This window comes from Podarcis vaucheri (assembly GCF_965113315.1).
Source record: "Podarcis vaucheri genome assembly, chromosome: Z".
NCBI classification, from domain to species: Eukaryota; Metazoa; Chordata; class Lepidosauria; order Squamata; family Lacertidae; genus Podarcis; species Podarcis vaucheri.
Genome location: NC_138758.1, coordinates 19,843,418 through 19,862,375, shown reverse-complemented (window position 1 = coordinate 19,862,375; position 18,958 = coordinate 19,843,418). Strand labels below are relative to the sequence as shown.

Here is an 18,958-nt window from a genome sequence, read left to right as displayed (position 1 = left end):
GGCACAGTGTTGCCATCTCATTTGCTGTTGCTATTAGTTAGGCATTTTGCTAATTAGGAGGGATACAAACCAATAAAAGGCCTGCCTAATTCTGTCCTCCACCCAGGGCCGTCTTTACCTGGGGGTGCAAGGGGTGCAAGGCACCCTGGCGCCGAATTCTGGGGGGTGCCAGGTGGGCGACCTGCGCTTGCCGCTGAAGCCACCCAGACGCCTCCCTGCCAAAGAACATCGCTATGGCTGGGGATGAGCTTGGTCAAGGAAGGGTGCTAGTGGCGGCAGCAGCAGTGGAAGCTCTCCGGAGTCCCAGCTGGCCAATCAGCTGTGGGCGGGGGGGGGGGGGACAAAGGCAAGGCAAGGCTCATTTTCTTCTCCTAGGTTGACTTCCTGGGCCACTGGAGCAGCCTGCTGAGACCAAGGCCGCTACCTATCCTGCGAACTCCTCGGGCCCTGATCCCCCTCTGAGAAGCCCCTGTTGCTCCTGAAAGCAGAGCGTGCGGGACAATGGCAACGGCGCTGGGAGGAGCAGTGCAGCGCCGCCCTGGGCGCTTGGCAGGTTGGCCTCCCCTTTGCCCCCAGGCTCACCTGTGTGAAGGCAGCATCTACCTCCCTCACCCCACAACAGTCTCCCCTGCCTGAATGTAGGACCCCCCTCCCTCAGCCACACACCCCAGTTTCCCCTGTGTGAAGGCAGCACCTCCCTTCCTCAGCCACATGTCTTCCCTCCGTGAAAGTAGCTGTCAGGGTTGCTTCCAGATCCTAGCTCACAGAGGATCACGCCAGCCAGCGATCATTAAATAAAAGTCTTTATTGAGTTACAGTCTCCATTCTCAAGCTGCTGCGCGCAACTCTACGTCTTATGCTTAGATCGGCGAAGCTCCGTCTGAGTCTCCGCCCCTTGTGCACCAACTTAATATCCTAGCCCTGCTCCACCTTTTCCGCCTGACAGTTCTCCTCTGGGTCCCTCTGCCCCCCCGGGGTCTCCTCCCTCCGGGACTCCTCCGACGCCGACCCCCCGGACTCTCCTGTCTCCTTGCGCCGGGCTTTAGGACCTGGCTCCCTTTCCGGGCTGCCTACTGCACCACTTTCCTGTGCATTTGAACTTGGCGCGCGCGCCCAACCTTCCACCTTCCGTCTAACCGTCTCCTCGCTCCCCGATGGAGGTGTGGCCACTCCTGACTCGTGCCCTCCCTCCTGTTGTGAGCTGCCAGCGCTTGAGCCCTGGCGCCCTTCCTCATCCCTGCTCTCTGGCGGTGACGCTGGTCCCGATTTCCAACTGCTCCCCTCTGAGTCCCCTCTGGCTCTATCTTCCTGGGGTGTCCCCCTAGTCTCCCCCCTTGCCCTGGCCACTGGTGCTCCTTTTTGTGAATCTTCTGATTCACTGGAAAGACTCGGAGATCTCGGGTCGTCGTCATCACTCATCTTTTCTTCTGCCTCCTCCCCCTCGCTCTCTGTTTCCTCCCTTTCCCTCGCCTCTGCTCCTGAACCCCTGACAGTAGCATTTATTACTACTCGGGAGACGGTGGCAGCAGCAGCAAGATGGGCGCATCTTTGCACCCTGGCGCCGCATATGCTAAAGACTGCCCTGCCTCCATGCAGCAATCATACTCAAGCAGTCTCCAGCAATGATTTTCCATACACATATCCAGGCCAAGTTGTGGAAGTTGTATATAAAATAAAGTTTATTATAAAGTTGTATATAAAATAAATGTTTTTTTTTAATAGACAGTAAACTGGCACATCTATTTTTTTAAGTGGAAAGTTTCCTTGTTCTAGTGCAATGGAAGAAGGCTAAGAGATTCCTCGAGAGACAAGCACACAAGCAAGTGCCTTTGTGGCACCTGAAACACTAATACACATTACTGTGGCATAAGGGACCATGGTCAGCTGACACAGACCAGACCAGACTAGTTACCTGCTTAGCGTAATATTGCCTCCTTTGACGGGCAGCCCAACTCTAGCTTCCTGGCCAAAGCAGAGTAAATGGCAGCCTGCCTCCCTCTTGCATTAGTACCAATACTTTCAAAAAGCTTGCCCAGTCATTCATGGGAAGAGATAGGGTTAGGAGCGTCTCCTGCCTGAAACCTAAGACCCACTCCCAGACAATGCTGAGCAAGATGGATCAATGGCCCAACTTTCAGAATAAGCAGCCTCCTATGTTCCTATGTGTGATGGCCAAGGAGCATTTATTAGGCAACAATACATGCCTTAAATCTTTAATGAGCCCTAAGGACATCTGTGTGTGTTTGTTTTTTGTTTTGCTACAACAAACTTAGCACAGCTATTCCTCTGAAATTTATCCTTTAGAATCATAGAACTGTAGAGTTGGAAGGATCCTGAGGGTCATGTAGTCAAATCCCCAGCAAAGTAGGGATCCTGCCCACAGCTGTCCCTGGGTGGCCTCAAACCATCAACCTTCTGGTTAACAGCCAGGCACACTGATCCAATGCGCCACAGGGGGGGCCAGAGATATATTTAATTGTTTTCCCCAGTGCATGGTACATAGCTGTATATTTGATTACATTACAAACATTGCTACTACCCTCATACAGTATCATTAGCTATTAACTGGGGTGGGAACCAGCACAGATAGGGCACAATCTTGTCAGCTGAGATGGAGCCAAAGGGGAACCTGGAGTGTTGTGGATAGAAAATGGCAGCATTTAGTGATGATTGCCTTCACCAGCCACAAGCAGGCATTTTACAGGTGTATGTTTCCCAGCCCCCACCCATCAGCTCTGGCTCCACCTACTGTTGGCCTCCCAGCTACCCGCCATACTAGTCTCAACGGCCACCAGCCCCCCACTGCCACATACCAACCGTGTCCACAGGTCATGGGTTGCTAGCTACTTCTGCCACCACAAAGTGGAATGTATAGCAACTTCTGGGCAACTCATCATGGGAAGAAGGCACTCAGATGTGACAGAACAGACAGAATGAAGAGACTTCTTTTTCCCTAAAAAAGTTTGAAGAACTCCTTTAGGTCTAGTGTGGTGGAGTGTCCAGAACAAATGTGAGAGGTGTCTCTTGAAGCCAGCATGATGAAAAGAACTCGCTGACGAGAGCCTCTCGAGAAGGAGAGTTGAAAATGCCAGGAGCCAACGCGAATGGAATATGGCTCTTAGCTCATCTTCTTGGCCACAGTGGCATAGGTGCGTTCAATCTCCTCATCAGCTGGGCAGGTGTGACTGAACTCATCGCGGGCGTAGGCATTGTGAAGATAGCGCCAAACTGCTGTCATCTCCAAGGGGATCTCAAAGTTGCGGTACTTTTTTGCAGCGATCTGAGGGGAAGGGATGGATGTAGAGAAATAATAATAATTGGAGACTGATTTACTCTTAAGCACAAAGTGTTGCTCAGGAGAGAGAAAGGTTGGGGCAGTTAATGGGTGATTAAAACTGGTGCCAGGTTTGGCATGATCCCTGGGCAAGATTATCCACCACCCCACCTTAGCAAGCTTCCTTGGTAGTAGAATTCCAGTGGGAAATGAGCAGCTGTCTGCCCCTGGTTGGTTCCAAAAGGCAGCCATTTTAATTGCCTACAGTGGCCCAGAGTGCAGAACATTGGGCACTCCAAGGCATCATGGGAAATTTTAAATGGCAGTCTCCCAGAACCCACTGCAGAGAGGGGCTTGGGGCAGCCATCAGCACTGGTGGGCCCTGCTGGAGTGTGTGGGCCCGGGAAGCTGCATGTCGATGCCAGATGTAGTTAAGGTAGAGAGCGTGACCTTGACAGAAGTTGACAACAGTCTCTCTGTGCTTTAGCTTACATAGAGGAACACAGGAAGCTGTTTTAAACTGTGTCGGACCATTGGTTTATCTAGTTCAATACTGCCTGCACTAACTGGCAGTGGCACTCCAGGGATTCAGAGGGAGGACATTCCTTTTTTAAAAAAATAGTAATATTTATTAAAAGTTTAAGAATTAAAGAGAGAAGTAAAAAAGAAAAAGAAAAAATAAACAATACAAATCAATACATTACAGTACATATAAAAAAGCAAAAGACACAATACATCAAAACAAAAACAAAAGCAAAAACAATTAAAAACACATCCAATATTTCCATATTTTTATCTTTCATTAACTTGTTTCATCGACCTCCTCACACCTCCCTTTTTGTGTTCTAGTTATTAATTATTTCAGCAAATGCTTTCCATCTTTCACTGTTTCCTGTCATTTAGTTATCTTAATTTATTTTAACCTTATCTTACCATTAAAACCCTAAAACTTATTTGTACTTAACTCCTTATAACATTTCTACTAAAGCCATATAATTTCATTCCAACATTTTTCTAACACTCATTAATTTTGCAACATTTCTCTAAATAAATTTTTTAAAACTTTTTTCCCAATCTTCTTCCACCGTCTCTTCTCCCTGGTCTCGGATTCTGTCAGTCCTTTCTGTCAATTCCATATGGTCCATCAACCTGGTGACCTTCTGTCCGAGGCTTTTAACTCTCTTCCATGTCCCTTCTACAGTTCTTCTTCATATTTATACATGCACTTGACTTTATCTTCTGCTGATCTTGTTCTTAATTTCCTTCCTTTGGCACTGAGGAGTAGATCTCGGGGAAACTCCAACCTATCAATGTCTTTATTCCTTCTCGACGGGTCAGCCCATTCTCCATAGTCAGAACTAAAGTCCAAAAGATATTTCAGATCAGAGTGCCACTCTCCCCCTGTCCCAAATCCAGATCCCAAAGGCCAGAACATCCCTGCACTGGAGGATCTATCCAACTTTCCTTCTCCAATCCAAGCAGGGCTCCATCCCACCAAATCTGACTTTCTCTAGATTCGATCATAAAGGGCAACAGCTTATGATCATCAAATTGCCTCTGAGAGGCCGGGGCTCTCTCCACTTGAATTACTTGAGGTTCAACAACAACTTTCTCCTTCGTCTTCTCCATAGCTTGCCATGTCAAAACAGATTCCTGGGTCAATTCCTGAGTAATTTCTGTATAGATATTCCCTTTTTGTCCCAACTCAGTAATTTTTTGTCCCAAATTGTCAATTTTATTAATCCACACATCCGTCTTCTCATGAAGCTGTTCCAATAAAGCACTTGTCTTGCAAAATGCAATCACTAAGGCTTCTTCTGTCAACATTCTTGTCCAAGGTCAGACTCTGATTCTCACACTCTTTAATCTCTGCAGCTGGAAAATTCCCCAGCTCCACTCCTGCAACAGTTTCAAAAGCTCCCTCTAGGGGAAACAATTTCTATTTGTATCCATCCAACGCAGATCCAGCAACAGAATTAGTTTCGATTAGTTACTCTTTTTTGCTCCTTTTTAAGTGCAAAAGGAAACAATGGAAACAATATATTTCTCTTGTTTAACTATCTGTCAACATACGTTTTATTCACAGTCAATGAACATTCCCAAAATGTCGATCTTACTGGCAGCCCGTTCCCAGGTTCAAAACGGTGGTGATTTAACTTTCTTCACTCTCTCTCCTGCAGGCTTAAACAATCTAGACTTTCCCCCCTCTTCTCCTGCTTCCAAGGGGGGTTTAGTATTTTTAGCTGATGGAGATTTAATCCTTTACAAAAGACTTTCCAGACTTTAGCTTGCAACGTCTTTGCTTTGATCTATTTACAGAAAAGGAAGGCGGACTTCCTGTTTGAAACCTTCCCGTTTCGATGCCAAATTAAGATGTTTAGAGATCCAATTTTCCGTTCTACTCACAGGTAGTTGTTTAGAGTCCAATTGTCCACAGGAAAAAGTCAGCACTCTCCGGCAACAGCAATGCGGCTTCACTCCGTGAAAAAAGCAGTCGATTCGAGGCACCGCGCCGCTCACCCCACGTCGCTCCGGATCCCCGAAACCGGGTTTCCCCGCGAGTAGGGGAGGCACGAAAGGTGCCAGCCGAATCCCACGTCCACAGGTTTTTAATGGGTCTCCACCTCGCCATAGCGGTCCAGACCCTAGTTTCCACGGAGCGGATTCCTCCTGATCAGAGGAAATCCGCCATTGCCGGAGGCGCTAACCCGGAAGCCTCCAGAGGGAGGACATTCCTAGTCCTTCCTGGAGATGCTGGGGACTGAACCTGGGACATTCTGCATGGAAAGCAGATGGTCTGCTAATGAGCTAAGGTCCTTCCCAGCAGAATTTGGGAAACTCTGATCATGTGGTCTAGTGACAAATATTTAGCCCATCTCAAGTCAAGGCTGCAATCAAGCAACATCTTGGGTGGAAGACAAGCTGCAGTGGAACAGAAACAGTGCTGTATGTGACAGATGTGGTGTATAAGAGTGTTGAACTCTGACCTGGGAGACCAGGGTTTGAATCCCCACTTAGCTGTGAAGCTCACTGGGTGACCTTGGGCCAGCCACCGTCTCCCAGCCCCACCAACCTCGTGGAGTTGTTGTGAGGATGCAATGCAGATTAGTGAACCAAGTGCACCACCCTGAGCTCCTTGGAGGAAAAGGTGGTATATAAATTTAATAACTAAAATAAAATACAATAATAATAAACATGGGGCAGAATGGGAAATGCCTTCTTGCATCCCTACCCATAAGCAGCCGCTTGGAGAACTGAGCCGTGATCTCTGGAACAGACGTCATCAGCTTAGTATACTGGGAAATGTACTCACCTTGATTATGTGGAGTTTGGGGAGCAGGTTGCAATCAGCTAATGTCATCCAATTCCCATCTAGGAACTTTCTCTTGGAGACCAGCACATCTTCTGCACAATCTTGGTCAATTTCCTCTGGGAGTGGGGTGCTTAAATAATCATCCAGGCGCTTGAATTCTCTCAACAAAGCCTTTTCCATATCTGAATCATAAGAACCAGCCACGAATTTAAGCGTTTGTCCAATTTAAACAGTTTTAGTCCATCATTTCGCTTTTGCTTTCTAACCAATTTTATCTATTGATTTATGGACTGCCTTGAAATATGTCAACCCTGTTATATTTTAAGGGCTTTGCATATGGGCAAGATAATGGCTACATTTGGCTGCCAAGCTATACCATAGCTCAGCATGAACAAGTCTAGGAAAGCCTTGGGCTTGCACAAACACCTTTCCTTCTGTCCACCCCTGGCACAGCCAGGAGGAGAATGGGGGTGCTTGTTGCTTCCAGTTTTGCTTAACCATCAGGGCTGGTCCAACCATTAGATGGGGTGAGGCTCCCACCGCAGGTAGTGGAAGCCCCCCAGGTGGCAACCCTTTCATTGCTTCCGTCTGTGGCAGAAGTGGTGCCTGCATCAGCACTGATTTTGGCTGACAACTTGCCAATTTCAGGCAAGATATTGCCAAAATCTGACAAGATCTCAAGGACCATGGGAGATCTCACTTGAAATCGACCCAAGATCTCACCCCAAATCAGTGCTGATGCAAGTGCCACTTCTCTGCCATCAATGGAGGTGGCAGTGCAGGTGGTGCAGGCAATTTGGTGATTAAAACCAATTGAAAAACCTCCAAGGAAATTAATCTGGATTTTACTGCAAATTTATTCTTGTAAACACATTTTTTGCCTACAGTGTTCACTCACGTACAAACTTCTGTAATGCATTTTTGAATATGATTCTCACTAATATATTTGTTTTTATGTCCTAATATGTGCATTTTTGTAAACATTGTTTGGTTGGAAAATTTGGATAAGTGCACATGGCAAAGAACAGCAGTATTTTAGTTCGTGTATTGTTTTGGGAAGTACGAATCAATTAAATAAATTTAAATACTTAACTAACTGACTAATTGCATCACAGATAACTCGATTCTGTCCCCCCTAACATGAAGCCTGCCCCCCTAAAAAAATGCCATGACTCCCAGATTATTGAGTCCCCTTTTATGAATATGATAATACAATTAGTATCACTCCTATGTATTATCCTTGCTTATTTCATTCTACATATTTCCCAAAGGAAATAAATTTAATAATCTTACTTTTGTTTGCTTCCTTGTGGGGGTTCTTGATGTACGCAGAGAACTTGGCAAAAATGTTCCTGCCAACAGCCATAGAATCCTGGTTTTGTGGGGTGAGCCGGGGGTACCTTAATTAGAAGTACAGAGTTAATTTAGATGTGCAGGAAAATAACTCAGAACTCTCATGCTTCCATTGAACTAGCCACTTGCTTATCTTATTGTCTCGAACCCCATCTCATAAGAGCTTGAAAGAACAAGAGACACAATTCTGGACACTATAAGAAGGTATTCTAGAGACATGGCATACAACTGAGCACAACACAAGGTCTCTGAAACCTCAGTAGGGTAAAAAGGGGCAGAGTCTGGTAGGGTAGGGGTGGAGGCTAGTGGTACCCAGCAGAAACAGGAGGTGGAACCTGGCAGGTTATAGGAAATACCTGGTAGCTGAGTAAACAGTGTTATCTCTCAAGCTAAGCAGAAAACAACCTGCCTCCCTGATCCTGGCTTCTCCCCACTAAGATTTTACACCTCATTCCGAAGACTCTATGAGGCAAGCTAAACCCTGAAGCTTCATGTCAACTGTTGAGATGGTACAGAGAAATCCTGTATCTAAGTGGAAGTGTTGTCTTCAGTTTTGCAGGGAGAGTAAGTCCTTGACAAGATGCCTTCAGCCACCACTGTCTGGGCATCCACCTCCTCGTTGCTTTTGCCCCTGTGTGCTGGCTTGTGTTGTCAAAATGACATAAGAAAAAGCCCTGCTGCTGCACCAGGCTGGCCAGTGGCCCATCTAGTCTTGCATCCTGTTTTTGCAGTGGTCATAGGGAAACCCGCAAGAGACCCCTTGGGCCCAATTTGTATCACCACTGAAAAGGATGCTGCTGCAGCTCTTCCTCTTCTTTGCTCAGCCCTCCTGCTTGCTGCTTTAGAGAAGACAGGCGAGCAGGCAGCAAAATCAAGGAGGAGGAACATCAGGGTCAGAGGACTCTAGGGGTTGGCAGTGGGGGACCACTACTGGGAGCCCAAGGATGCTGACCTTTTAAAAATAAGCTTTGCTAGTAGGCAGCAAAATTTGATCGGCCAGGGCTGGCAATTTGCTGAGCGTTCAGCCTCTGCACAGCTGTTAAAGCCCTTCTGGTGCTGGTTTGTGGGAAGAGAAAAGCTTGTAGGTACCAGCAATGCAACTTACAACCAGCAGAGGGTACTGCTGTAATACTTTGCATTTCCTTCGAGGCCTTGGCACTGACCTTTTAGGCTGTGGACACGCCATATATTTAAAGCACATTGTTTCCCCCAAAGAATCCTGGAAACGGCAGTTTGTCCCTCACTGAGTTATAATTCCCAGCACCCTTAATAAACAACAGTGCCCAGGATCCTTTAGGGAGTATCACGTGGTTTAAACATGCTTTAAATATATGGTAAGCCTTAGTGTCTTAAGCTGAAATTTTGACACCAAAGTGTCTTTGGGGCTTTTTTCTTTTTTTTTTTACAACAAAGGGATGTGGAACATGGAAACAGCATAGTTCTCTGGGCGTAATCTATACTCTCGTGTGACACCTGAAAGACTAGATTCAGAATGGCATGCACTTTCTTTCTTCCCAAGAAGTTAAGAACCATTGCAGCCTAGTGGTTAGAGCTGGGGTACTTGTGGCCCCCTGGGTGTCACTGGACTCCGGCTCCCATCAGCCCCGGCCAGCAAAGCATCTGCGCTTCTCTTGCGCTTGCGACTGATTGCAAGGTAGACCCTTTGCAGAGCATTAGTCCTTTAAAGTGCCTCCTGTTTACTGCAGCTGTGGCCAGAGAATTGAGAGAGCATGTGCCAACTATGACCGCATCTTGGCTATGCTCCTATCCTTAGCTCTCTTGTTTCCCTTGGCTTGGCTATGGATGCACAGTCCTTTAATGAGCAAAGAGACCCCATAAGGGAGTGGGGGTGGAAATAAATTCTTGAACATCCCTTCCATTGCATCCCTACAACTGAACACTGGGGCATGCATGTAGTCTTCCCATCTGCAACCTTCTTTGTGCCTCTTCCACTTTCTTTGGGGCTCTCTGTGTCCTTCTCTCTCCTCCTCAACACCCCCCCTCTCTTCCCTGCAGTGATAGAGAACTTCCCTTTATTGTTTTTTAATCTCTCCAGCCAATACACTTCCTCCCCGATCCTGGTGGGGAAACAGATGGGTTTTACAAGCAGTCCCTGTCTCTCAACGGGAGGCCAAAATCATGGTCACGCCACCCCCTGGAAGAGGTCGTTGCTTAGTTGCATATGTTCATTTCACATTCCGAAAGACACAGCTATCACGTTGGTGAGCATCCTAGCGGAGCTAAAATTGTGTCGCTCTGGACCATGTTGCTGTCACTTTCTGTACAGGGGTTGGGAATTTTTGGGATGGGAAACCTGTGCACGCCAACTCCCATCAGCCCCAGCCAGCATGGTCAGGGATCAAGGATGGTGGAACTCACTAGTCCAAAGGCAAAGGACAAAATGATGCCCCCTTTGCATTCCTTGTAGAGAATTCAACTAGACTGGCAATTGATTCTTATTACTTCAGTCCTGATGACAGGCCAGAATCCTCTCAGCACACCTGAAGGCATCAAATCAGCTTGGGGGGGGGCATTACAGGCCAAGAAGTCTGCCCCCTCATCAGATGAGAATGGCCAGTGGATTTGGAGGGAACAACCAGAGAGCATCTGCCACTGCTCACCAGTGTCTGCTGCTTGAGGCAGTAGCCTCACTGTGCCTTGTGGTAGGGCAGGCCCTGCCTTGAGTCACACATCCCTGCCACAGTGGAGGCAAAAGCCAGCTTTGTCTGGTGAGGACAGAAAGAAAAACAACAGGAAAAGGGTGGGGGCACTTCCAGACCGTTGCTAATTTTTGGTGGGATTCAACCACATACCAGCAAAATCAAGCTGTGTAACTGAGAGACCTTTCACAAAAAACCTAGTTCTCTGAAAGATCAGACTTTCTGCAGTAAGGAAAGGAATGGGGAAACGCACTGGGAAGTATAGGACAACACTTACTCTGATGCAATGTCATCTGACCTCCCTACAAACAAAGCAAGATGGGTGCTCATTACAAAGCCAACATTGGCTAATCTCCGTGCATACATATTGGGGTGAATGCTCCATAAACAGGGTGTTTGGAAGCACTCAGAAATGAGCTTTTGGTTTCACCTGGGGAGCTGGATTTCCCAAATAAAAAAAATCCAAGTAGACTGACATTACGTGTCAAGGCCTGCCTTTGTGTTTGCTTCTGCACCATTATATCTTTCTCAAAACACAAATGATTATGATGGCACAACCATTTCCCAGTGGCCTACAGAAAATAGACGCTGTAAGGGCTGCCATGGGCTTCCTACAGTACATGGGAGGAGCCTGATATAAGAGTGCCTTATTCTCCTTTCCCCAACAATAGAACGCTGAGATATTCTTTGGACGAAGGAGTGCTTTTATATGGTGTGTTATAAATAAATCTATTTATACCTCTACTGTTTATAAAAAGGGTAGAGCATGCAGCCCAAGCCGTGTTTATTTCCAAGGTCTGACTGATGCAAGTTCCTGATTCTAGTCACATCCACACCATACACTGAAAGCACTGTTATACCACTTTACCATCCATGCAAACTGTGGCTTATTAACAGCACCCTTAACACAGTACAGTTCCCAGTGTTCCCCACAACTATTAAAGTGGGAGAATAGTGTTTTAAATGCATGGTGCAGCTGCGACCAGCCTTTCTTTATCTGTTCCTCACTGCCAGCATCCCACAGCTCCTCATCTGCAGGTAACAAGGCTCCCGTCCCTTTAACCATGGCAGCACAGGTAAAACCTCAACAGATGCAGCTTTCTCCCTCAGCGACAGCACCATGATAGGGAATACTTCATTCAATGCCTTTCTATGTGCTTCACAGCTGTTAAATACACTTGAAGCCCTGCCAAAGGTGGTGGTTGCAAAACCTATCCTCCTGGCACATTCAGGGAGCATTGTACATTCGGTCAGAGTGAAAGGGACAGTCAAACAGAGAAAATAACCCAATAGATAAGACCACAGCTTGAATTGCCCTGCTTAGTTTGAATTGACAGGATGCAGCTTTTACAAGTGGTCGATTAGAGGAAGGCAGTTTCTCTACATTGTGCATGGAAAATGCAACAGGATTCTGCCTCAGCACCTGGCATTGCACATGAAGTAGAGAGTGCCTCTGTACATGCATCAAGTGCTTTTTCTGCACAACCGAAATAACATCTGAAATCAGGGCAAAGGGGCTAACATTTTCAGAGGGATATGTAGCTAGGAGGAAATGAAAGAAGCCTAAGATGTGAGATATTGAGGTACTTGGGTGGTGCAAGAGTCTGCTCCAGAAAGTCTTCAATCTTCAGGAAGTCTGTTTTCAGCTCCTTGTTGAACACCATGAACGGAGGCTTGGTCCCAGGGGCCAGGTCCTTTAGCTCTTCAGGTTTCCTAAACAATTGGGGTCAACAGAAGGAAAGGAAAAGGAAAAGAGTCTCCTTCTGCCTATATTGGAGGTATTCTGCCTATATTGGAGCCTAAATGGAGGCTCCATTTAGATATCATGGCTAGCAGCCACTCCTTTAAGTTTCTTTTAAAGACTGTGCATCTATCTCCACGTGGCTATCACTGCAACAATAGCCCTGCATCCTAAAAGTTAACTGTGTATTGCAGGGAACCTCAGGCCTGAGGGTCAAATGCACCCCTCCAGGCCACTCTATCTGGCCTTTGGGATTATCCCCAGGCCACACCCACTTCCCAGGTTGACACCCCCACCGAAACAGCTTTGCATCATCCTTGAGTGTTTTTGCCTGACTGGAATAGATGTTTGCCTCTATGACAGACAGAGTGTGTGCATGTGTGTGTAGATAGATGCACAGACTTTAAAAGAAGTTTCATCTAGAAAGATGCAGACCTTGTGGCTACAATACAAAAATCTTTTTTTTTCCCTTTCTTCCCCCAGCCACCCACCTCTCTGCTTTGTTTAACCAGTTCTGCCTGATTAACAATTCTCAAGAACTCAGAAGCTTGTTCACTATTATGTGATATATATATATATATATATATATATATATATATATTCCTAATAAAGATGCTGCCAAACTGCAGGTCTTGGAATTTCTCTAATCTTTTGTGAAGCATGAAGGATGCAGAGGTCCACCTCCATCCTCTTACCTGGTCATATCAACTGTTGTCACGTTGAACCGGACGCCTTTGAGCCACAAGACCATGAAGAGGCTTTGGCAGAAGGGGCAGTTCCCAATGTTCTCTCCATCTAAGCCAGCCTGCAGTTAGAGGCAGAATGGGAAGCACTCAATGGCCATCCCTCTATGAGAGGAGCTTCACAACACACACACACACCCGACAAGGAAAGATTCCGGCAGTTCTAAACAGCTAATTTTCTGTGTTATACGGTGCACATGCAACAGAGAAATCTCAGATCATGCTGGCAGCTGCTTTGTGGAAATGGTGGTTAAAAAATGCTTTATTTATTTAGTGTTGGGTGTTCACAGAACTTAGAATTTTAGAGCTGAATGGGGCCTTAGAGGCAGGGTTCCCCCCAGCTGGAACTTGCTGGAACTCAGTTCCGGCACCTCTCAGGTGGGCACCATTGCCATTATAAGAGAACAAGGGAGGCGTTTATGGTGAGTTCTGGCACCTCTTTTTTTCCAGAAAAATAGCACTGCTTAGAGGTAATCAAATCTACACACCCCATTTAATGCAGGACTTGAAGTACAAGATACAACTACAGCATCCTTGGAAGGTGACTGTTTTCCCTTTGCTTAAATAGCCGCAGAGATGGAGAGTTCACCTCCTCTCACTTTACATCCATCATAGTAATGCCATAAAGGAGGTCAGTGTCGGTATCCCAGTATTTTGGAGAAAGGGATGATAGAGGTGCTGGCCACAGGAGAGGTGAGATTTAAATGTCAGTAGTTTTTTACCACTACATTAGCTCCAGAGGAAACTCGAAGTATGGCAACCTGATGCAGTGATTAAGGGTGCATTGTCAGTATTTCTGGATGGGATTCATTCGCATACCAGCAAATACAGGTTGCATAGTTATAGCTGATGGAGAGATCTTCTGCAACAAACACACTTCCCTGCAACTTTGGACTTTTTGCAATAAGGAAAGTGAGGGAGAAAATGCACTGGAAAGTATGGGATAACACTTGTTTTGATGCAACATCATGTAACCTGTTTGTAATTATGGTATGTATTTTAGTGTTTTTATATTGTAAGCTGCCCAGTGATCCTCAGATGAAGGGCAGTATAGAAATTTAATAAATACATTTAAAGTACAGTGGTACCTCAGGTTACATATGCTTCAGGTTACATATGCTTCAGGTTACAGACTCTGCTAACCCAGAAATAGTACCTCGGGTTAAAAACTTTGCTTCAGGTTGAAAACAGAAATTGTGGGGTGGCGGCACGGCAGCAGCGGGAGACCCCATTAACTAAAGTGGTGCTTCAGGTTAAGAACAGTTTCAGGTTAAGAACACCTCCGGAATGAATTAAGTACATAACCAGAGGTACCACTGTACATTTAAAACACCTGATCTTCCTCAAAAAAATCCTGGCAACTATAGTTTGCTAAGAGTTCTGTCAACTATAGCTCTGTGAGGAGTAAGCTGCAGTTCCCAGGATTCGGGGGGGGGGGGGAGAGTCATGTGCTTTAAAAGTACTTTACATGTATGTATGTTGTATATGCAACCACTATCTAATGCTCCTGCAAACAAATCAAGATGAATGCACCCTCAACTAGAATTAAATTTCCACATAATATGTACATGTATGGGCATCTACTCAGATGTCAGTCCAATTCTGTGGGTCTTATTTCCGTGTAAAGGTAAAAGTAAAGGGACCCCTGACCGTTAGGTCCAGTCATGGCCGACTCTGGGTTGCGGCGCTCATCTTGCTTTACTGGCCGAGGGAGCTGGCGTACAGCTTCTGGGTCATGTGGCCAGCATGACTAAGCCGCTTCTGGCGAACCAGAGCAGCGCACGGAAACACCATTTACCTTCCCGCCAGAGCGGTACCTATTTATCTACTTGTACTTTGAGGTGTTTTCGAACTGCTAGGTTGGCAGGAGCAGGGACCGAGCAACGGGAGCTCACCCTGTTGCGGGGATTCGAACCACCGACCTTCCGATTGACAATCCCTAGACTCTATGGTTTAACCTACAGTGCCACCCGCGTCCATGTAAGCACACATAATATTACTATGTTGGAGCGAGGGAACAGATGAAGACAGGAATTGAGTGTGTGAGGGAGAGAAAGACGGGTTCCAGATGCAAATAGGACAGGTGGCTCCTACAATTTTAATGGATGTATTGCAAGCTGTAGCTTGTTATGCAAGCTGCAGCTACTGAAATCCACTCCTCTGCACAACTAAAGTGTAGCAGCCTAGTTCTCTTTTTCCAGCCATCTGAGAAATGGAGTCATTGCTGGGACATGGTACTCATTCCTACGCAGCTACTCAGATGAAAGTTCCACTTACTCCAATTCAAACTTGCACAGAACTGTAGTTTAGACTCCGATTCTTGAGCAAGTTACAAGTCTCCAAATCTCATACCACTTCGAAATGGGTTTTGGGAACTGTTTTCTTGCAGCAGCAAATTATGCCCTTACTTTTGCTTGTTGTTATTCCTGAGTCAAGCAGGACTCCACACCATACATTTAAAACATGTGACTTCTCCCAAAGCATCCTGGGAACTGTTGTTTGTTAAGGGTGCTGGGAATTGCAGCTCTGTGGGGGAGAGTGCCCTTAACAGTTTCTGGGATTCTTTGAGGTAAGCCATGCGCTTTGGACGTGTGTTGGATGTGTTTTAAATGCATGGTGTGGACCTGCCCTTATCCTGCCACCAGCTGCAATGCCCCTTGCCCCCCACCCCAGGCACAACAGACAGCAGTTACCACTGAGTAGCTAAGCCCACCCCATCTCAAACCCTGGGAGGTGCCACTTAGCTGGAAGCTGGCATTATTTATTTTCTTTCTCTTGCTTTCAAATGAAACCGTACATTGCTTCCGTTTCCTTAGGTGGGAGCTGTATCAGGGGTGAAAGCAATACTGAAAGCCCTTGGTGTTCTTTGCCAGTCTATTGTGGCAAAACATTATCTTCTTGGCCTGTGGCTGTCAGGGCCTCGGGAAGTGAGATAAAGGAAAATACACAGAACTCTTGGTTGGGAAACCTGGAAGGAGAATGACAGTGTTTTGGTATTGTGGTCCAACAGGAAGGGAGTCTGCACACTGGCCAGGGAAAATCTCAAGAGGGAAGGTGTGGAGGAAATAATATACTAAAGTTTTCCATAACAATAATCCCCATCCTTTTATTTCTGTTTCTTTTCATTAGTGAAGCTAAGGAGCCTATTCATCTTTTCCAGAGATCAAATCTGTGTTTTCCCCACAACAACACCCTCTTTGAACTCTTGAGATTTGATGTGGAAATAACTTCGCACAATCATGTTAGCCTGCTTTAGTTTGAAACCAGTCTCCTGTACAACACTAAGGTATAGAAACTTATTTTCAGAAAATGAGGAAAAAGAAAAGAAACAGTCACCTGGCAACTTCCCACTTTCCCAATATAGGCTCATTCACACGTTACACTGAACAGAGGGACAAGTTGTCCCTACATGTGGACAAGTGTTTGTGTGAAAGTATTTGGATGTTGGGGACACGGGTGGTGCTGTGGGTTAAACCACAGAGCCTAGGGCTTGCCGATCAGAAGGTTAGCAGTTCAAATCCCTGCGATGGGGTGAGCTCCCGTTGCTCGGTCCCAGCTCCTGCCCACCTAGCAATTCAAAAGCACGTCAAAGTGCAAGTAGATAAATAGGTACCGCTCTGGCGGAAAGGTAAACGGCGTTTCTGTGTGCTGCTCTGGTTCGCCACAAGTGGCTTAGTCATGCTGGCCACATGACCCGGAAGCTGTACGCTGGCTCCCTCGGCCAATAAAGCAAAATGAGTGCCGCAACCCCACAGTCGGTCATGACTAGACCTAATGGTCAGCGGTCCCTTTACCTTTACCTATTTGGATGTTACATGTACAGGAGCGCACAGCTCAAGCACTGTGTTCACAGGTGCACAAAATGTACACTTATTAAATATGATGTTTGAACACCGCTTATGTCAGGCCTAGACTGGTTTTAGTATTGTGGGGTGTACTTTGTTTTTCTACTAGAACCCAGAGATCCACCAACAAAGGGCATTGTTAAGAGAATGGATCATGGATCTGATACCTTAATTATGATTTGTTAAGATAAATGAGTTCTTCAGAAAGGTGATGTCAGCAATCTTTACGATGCTCCTGCAGGGTAGACCAGTAATACTATATCAATTTACTGATGGGTTGCTCTCCAGCAACCACTGTTGCCTGCAGCTGGCCCTCAGAGGCAAAGAAATTGCACACCCCTTGTATACTGAGCTTGACGGATCACGGACCCTGCATAAGGAGCAGCCCTACACTGAAAATCTGAGTTTACCTGTTCAATATCCCATCTTCCTTCTTTCGTGGAACTCAACATGGCACACTTTTTGCTCCCAGACAGTCTCCTCTGTAAGCATTGACTATACCAAGACCTACTTAGTTTCAGCAAAACATGTCAATTTCAATTTGAAACACATCCTTGCTTCAGACTCTTGGCTCTGTAGTTCACCCCTCACAGAATTACAATTCTTAGAAACCCCTAACAGTGACCAGAGGTCTTTGTGGGGATGTGCGCTTTAAATGTGCTTTAATGTATCGTGTATGCACCTTAAAGACTCAAGCTGTGTACACACTATAACTTTGGAGCATATTCAAAGCACATTCTTTCCCTCAAGGAATTCTGTAGTTCACCCCTCACAGAGTTACAATTCTTTTTTCTTTTTTAAACAAACAAGGTTTTCCACATATAATAAAATAAAAACCAAACAAAGGTAATATCTAAAGAGAGCAAAAGAATAAAAAGGAAAAGGAAAGAGAGAAGAAAAAGAAAAAAGCAACACACAACATATAAATGAATTTTTTTTAATATTCTATCAACCTTCTGTCTTAGACTTCAATTCACAGAGATCCATGTCTTCCCAGCTTCCACCTGGGGCAGCTCCCATCTTTCTCAGCCTCACACCCTGAGGAAAAACCACTCTATTCTGTTTCTCACACAGAACTCTTCTATCAATCTTACAGTTACAGATAGGTAGCCGTGTTGGTCTGCCATAGTCAAAATAAAAAAATTCCTTCCAGTAGCACCTTAAAGACCAACTAAGTTAGTTCTTGGTATGAGCTTTCGTGTGCATGCACACTTCTTCAGCTACTTCTTATCTGAAGAAGTGTGCATGCACATGAAAGCTCATACCAAGAACTAACTTAGTTGGTCTTTAAGGTGCTACTGGAAGGAATTTTTTTATTTTAATCAATCTTTCAGTTATAAGTCTCAGCAACCCTTCACAAACCACAGTGCCCAGAAGTATGTGAGGGGAGAAATGTACTTCGAATGTGCTTTAAAGGTACAGTTTGCACAAAGCCTTAGCAAGAGAGGCTGAAAGATATAGCCTTAAAAGAATAACAACAACAACAACGAAATAAATACTGCAGCCATTTTTGGGGCACTGCACAGTTCTTATCTGTATCCTGTAAAAACATTCACATTTACTATGGGACAGATCTCTGTGACAGGGCTGATAAGTTAAGGGTGAACGTCAGGCACAACAACTTCCTGAGAGGAGCACTGCCTCTCCCCGCACTTGTCCCCAAACTAACTAAGCTTCTGAAAACACCGAAAGCCAAGCAAACAATATGGAATTTGTGGCATGAATCTGTGTTGGAGGCAGAGTCTTGTTGCACATGCAACATACATTTAAAGCACAGGCACCAAAGAAGCATGGGAACTGTAGTTTATCCCTTACAGAGCTACAACCCAGCACCCTGAACAAACTACAGTTCCCAGGATTCTTTAGGAGGCAAAACGGCTTTAAATGTATGGCGTATACTTAGTCCCTGGCTCCCATAGGCACACTGTGTACACATCAGTACACTAAATCTTCAGTGTTGTGAAATCTAAGCAAGTCCAAACTTTTGGGTCTGTGAACTGGTCACACCCAAGCATGCAAACCTGGAAGG

General features: G+C 45.8%; 2 protein-coding genes across 2 annotated transcripts in view; one reads left to right on the top strand and one right to left on the bottom strand.

Moving 5' to 3' along the window:
• Nucleotides 1-1,661: 1,661 nt before the first annotated feature.
• Nucleotides 1,662-18,958, bottom strand: part of CLIC2 (chloride intracellular channel 2) — a 19,554-nt gene continuing 2,257 nt past the window's right edge. The window contains exons 2-6 of the mRNA XM_082207616.1: nt 13,037-13,146; nt 12,188-12,313; nt 7,881-7,987; nt 6,588-6,769; nt 1,662-3,280 (exon numbers count right to left, since the gene is read on the bottom strand). Of these exons, the coding sequence (XP_082063742.1) occupies nt 3,119-3,280; nt 6,588-6,769; nt 7,881-7,987; nt 12,188-12,313; nt 13,037-13,146 (687 nt within the window). The 3' untranslated portion in view covers nt 1,662-3,118. The remainder of the gene's footprint in view (nt 3,281-6,587; nt 6,770-7,880; nt 7,988-12,187; nt 12,314-13,036; nt 13,147-18,958) is intronic.
• LOC309523618 (protein eva-1 homolog C-like) overlaps nt 15,570-18,958 on the top strand; it is a 26,379-nt gene continuing 22,990 nt past the window's right edge. Inside the window, exon 1 of the mRNA XM_082207584.1 lies at nt 15,570-15,653. The gene's annotated coding sequence lies outside the window, so the exon portion shown is untranslated. The remainder of the gene's footprint in view (nt 15,654-18,958) is intronic.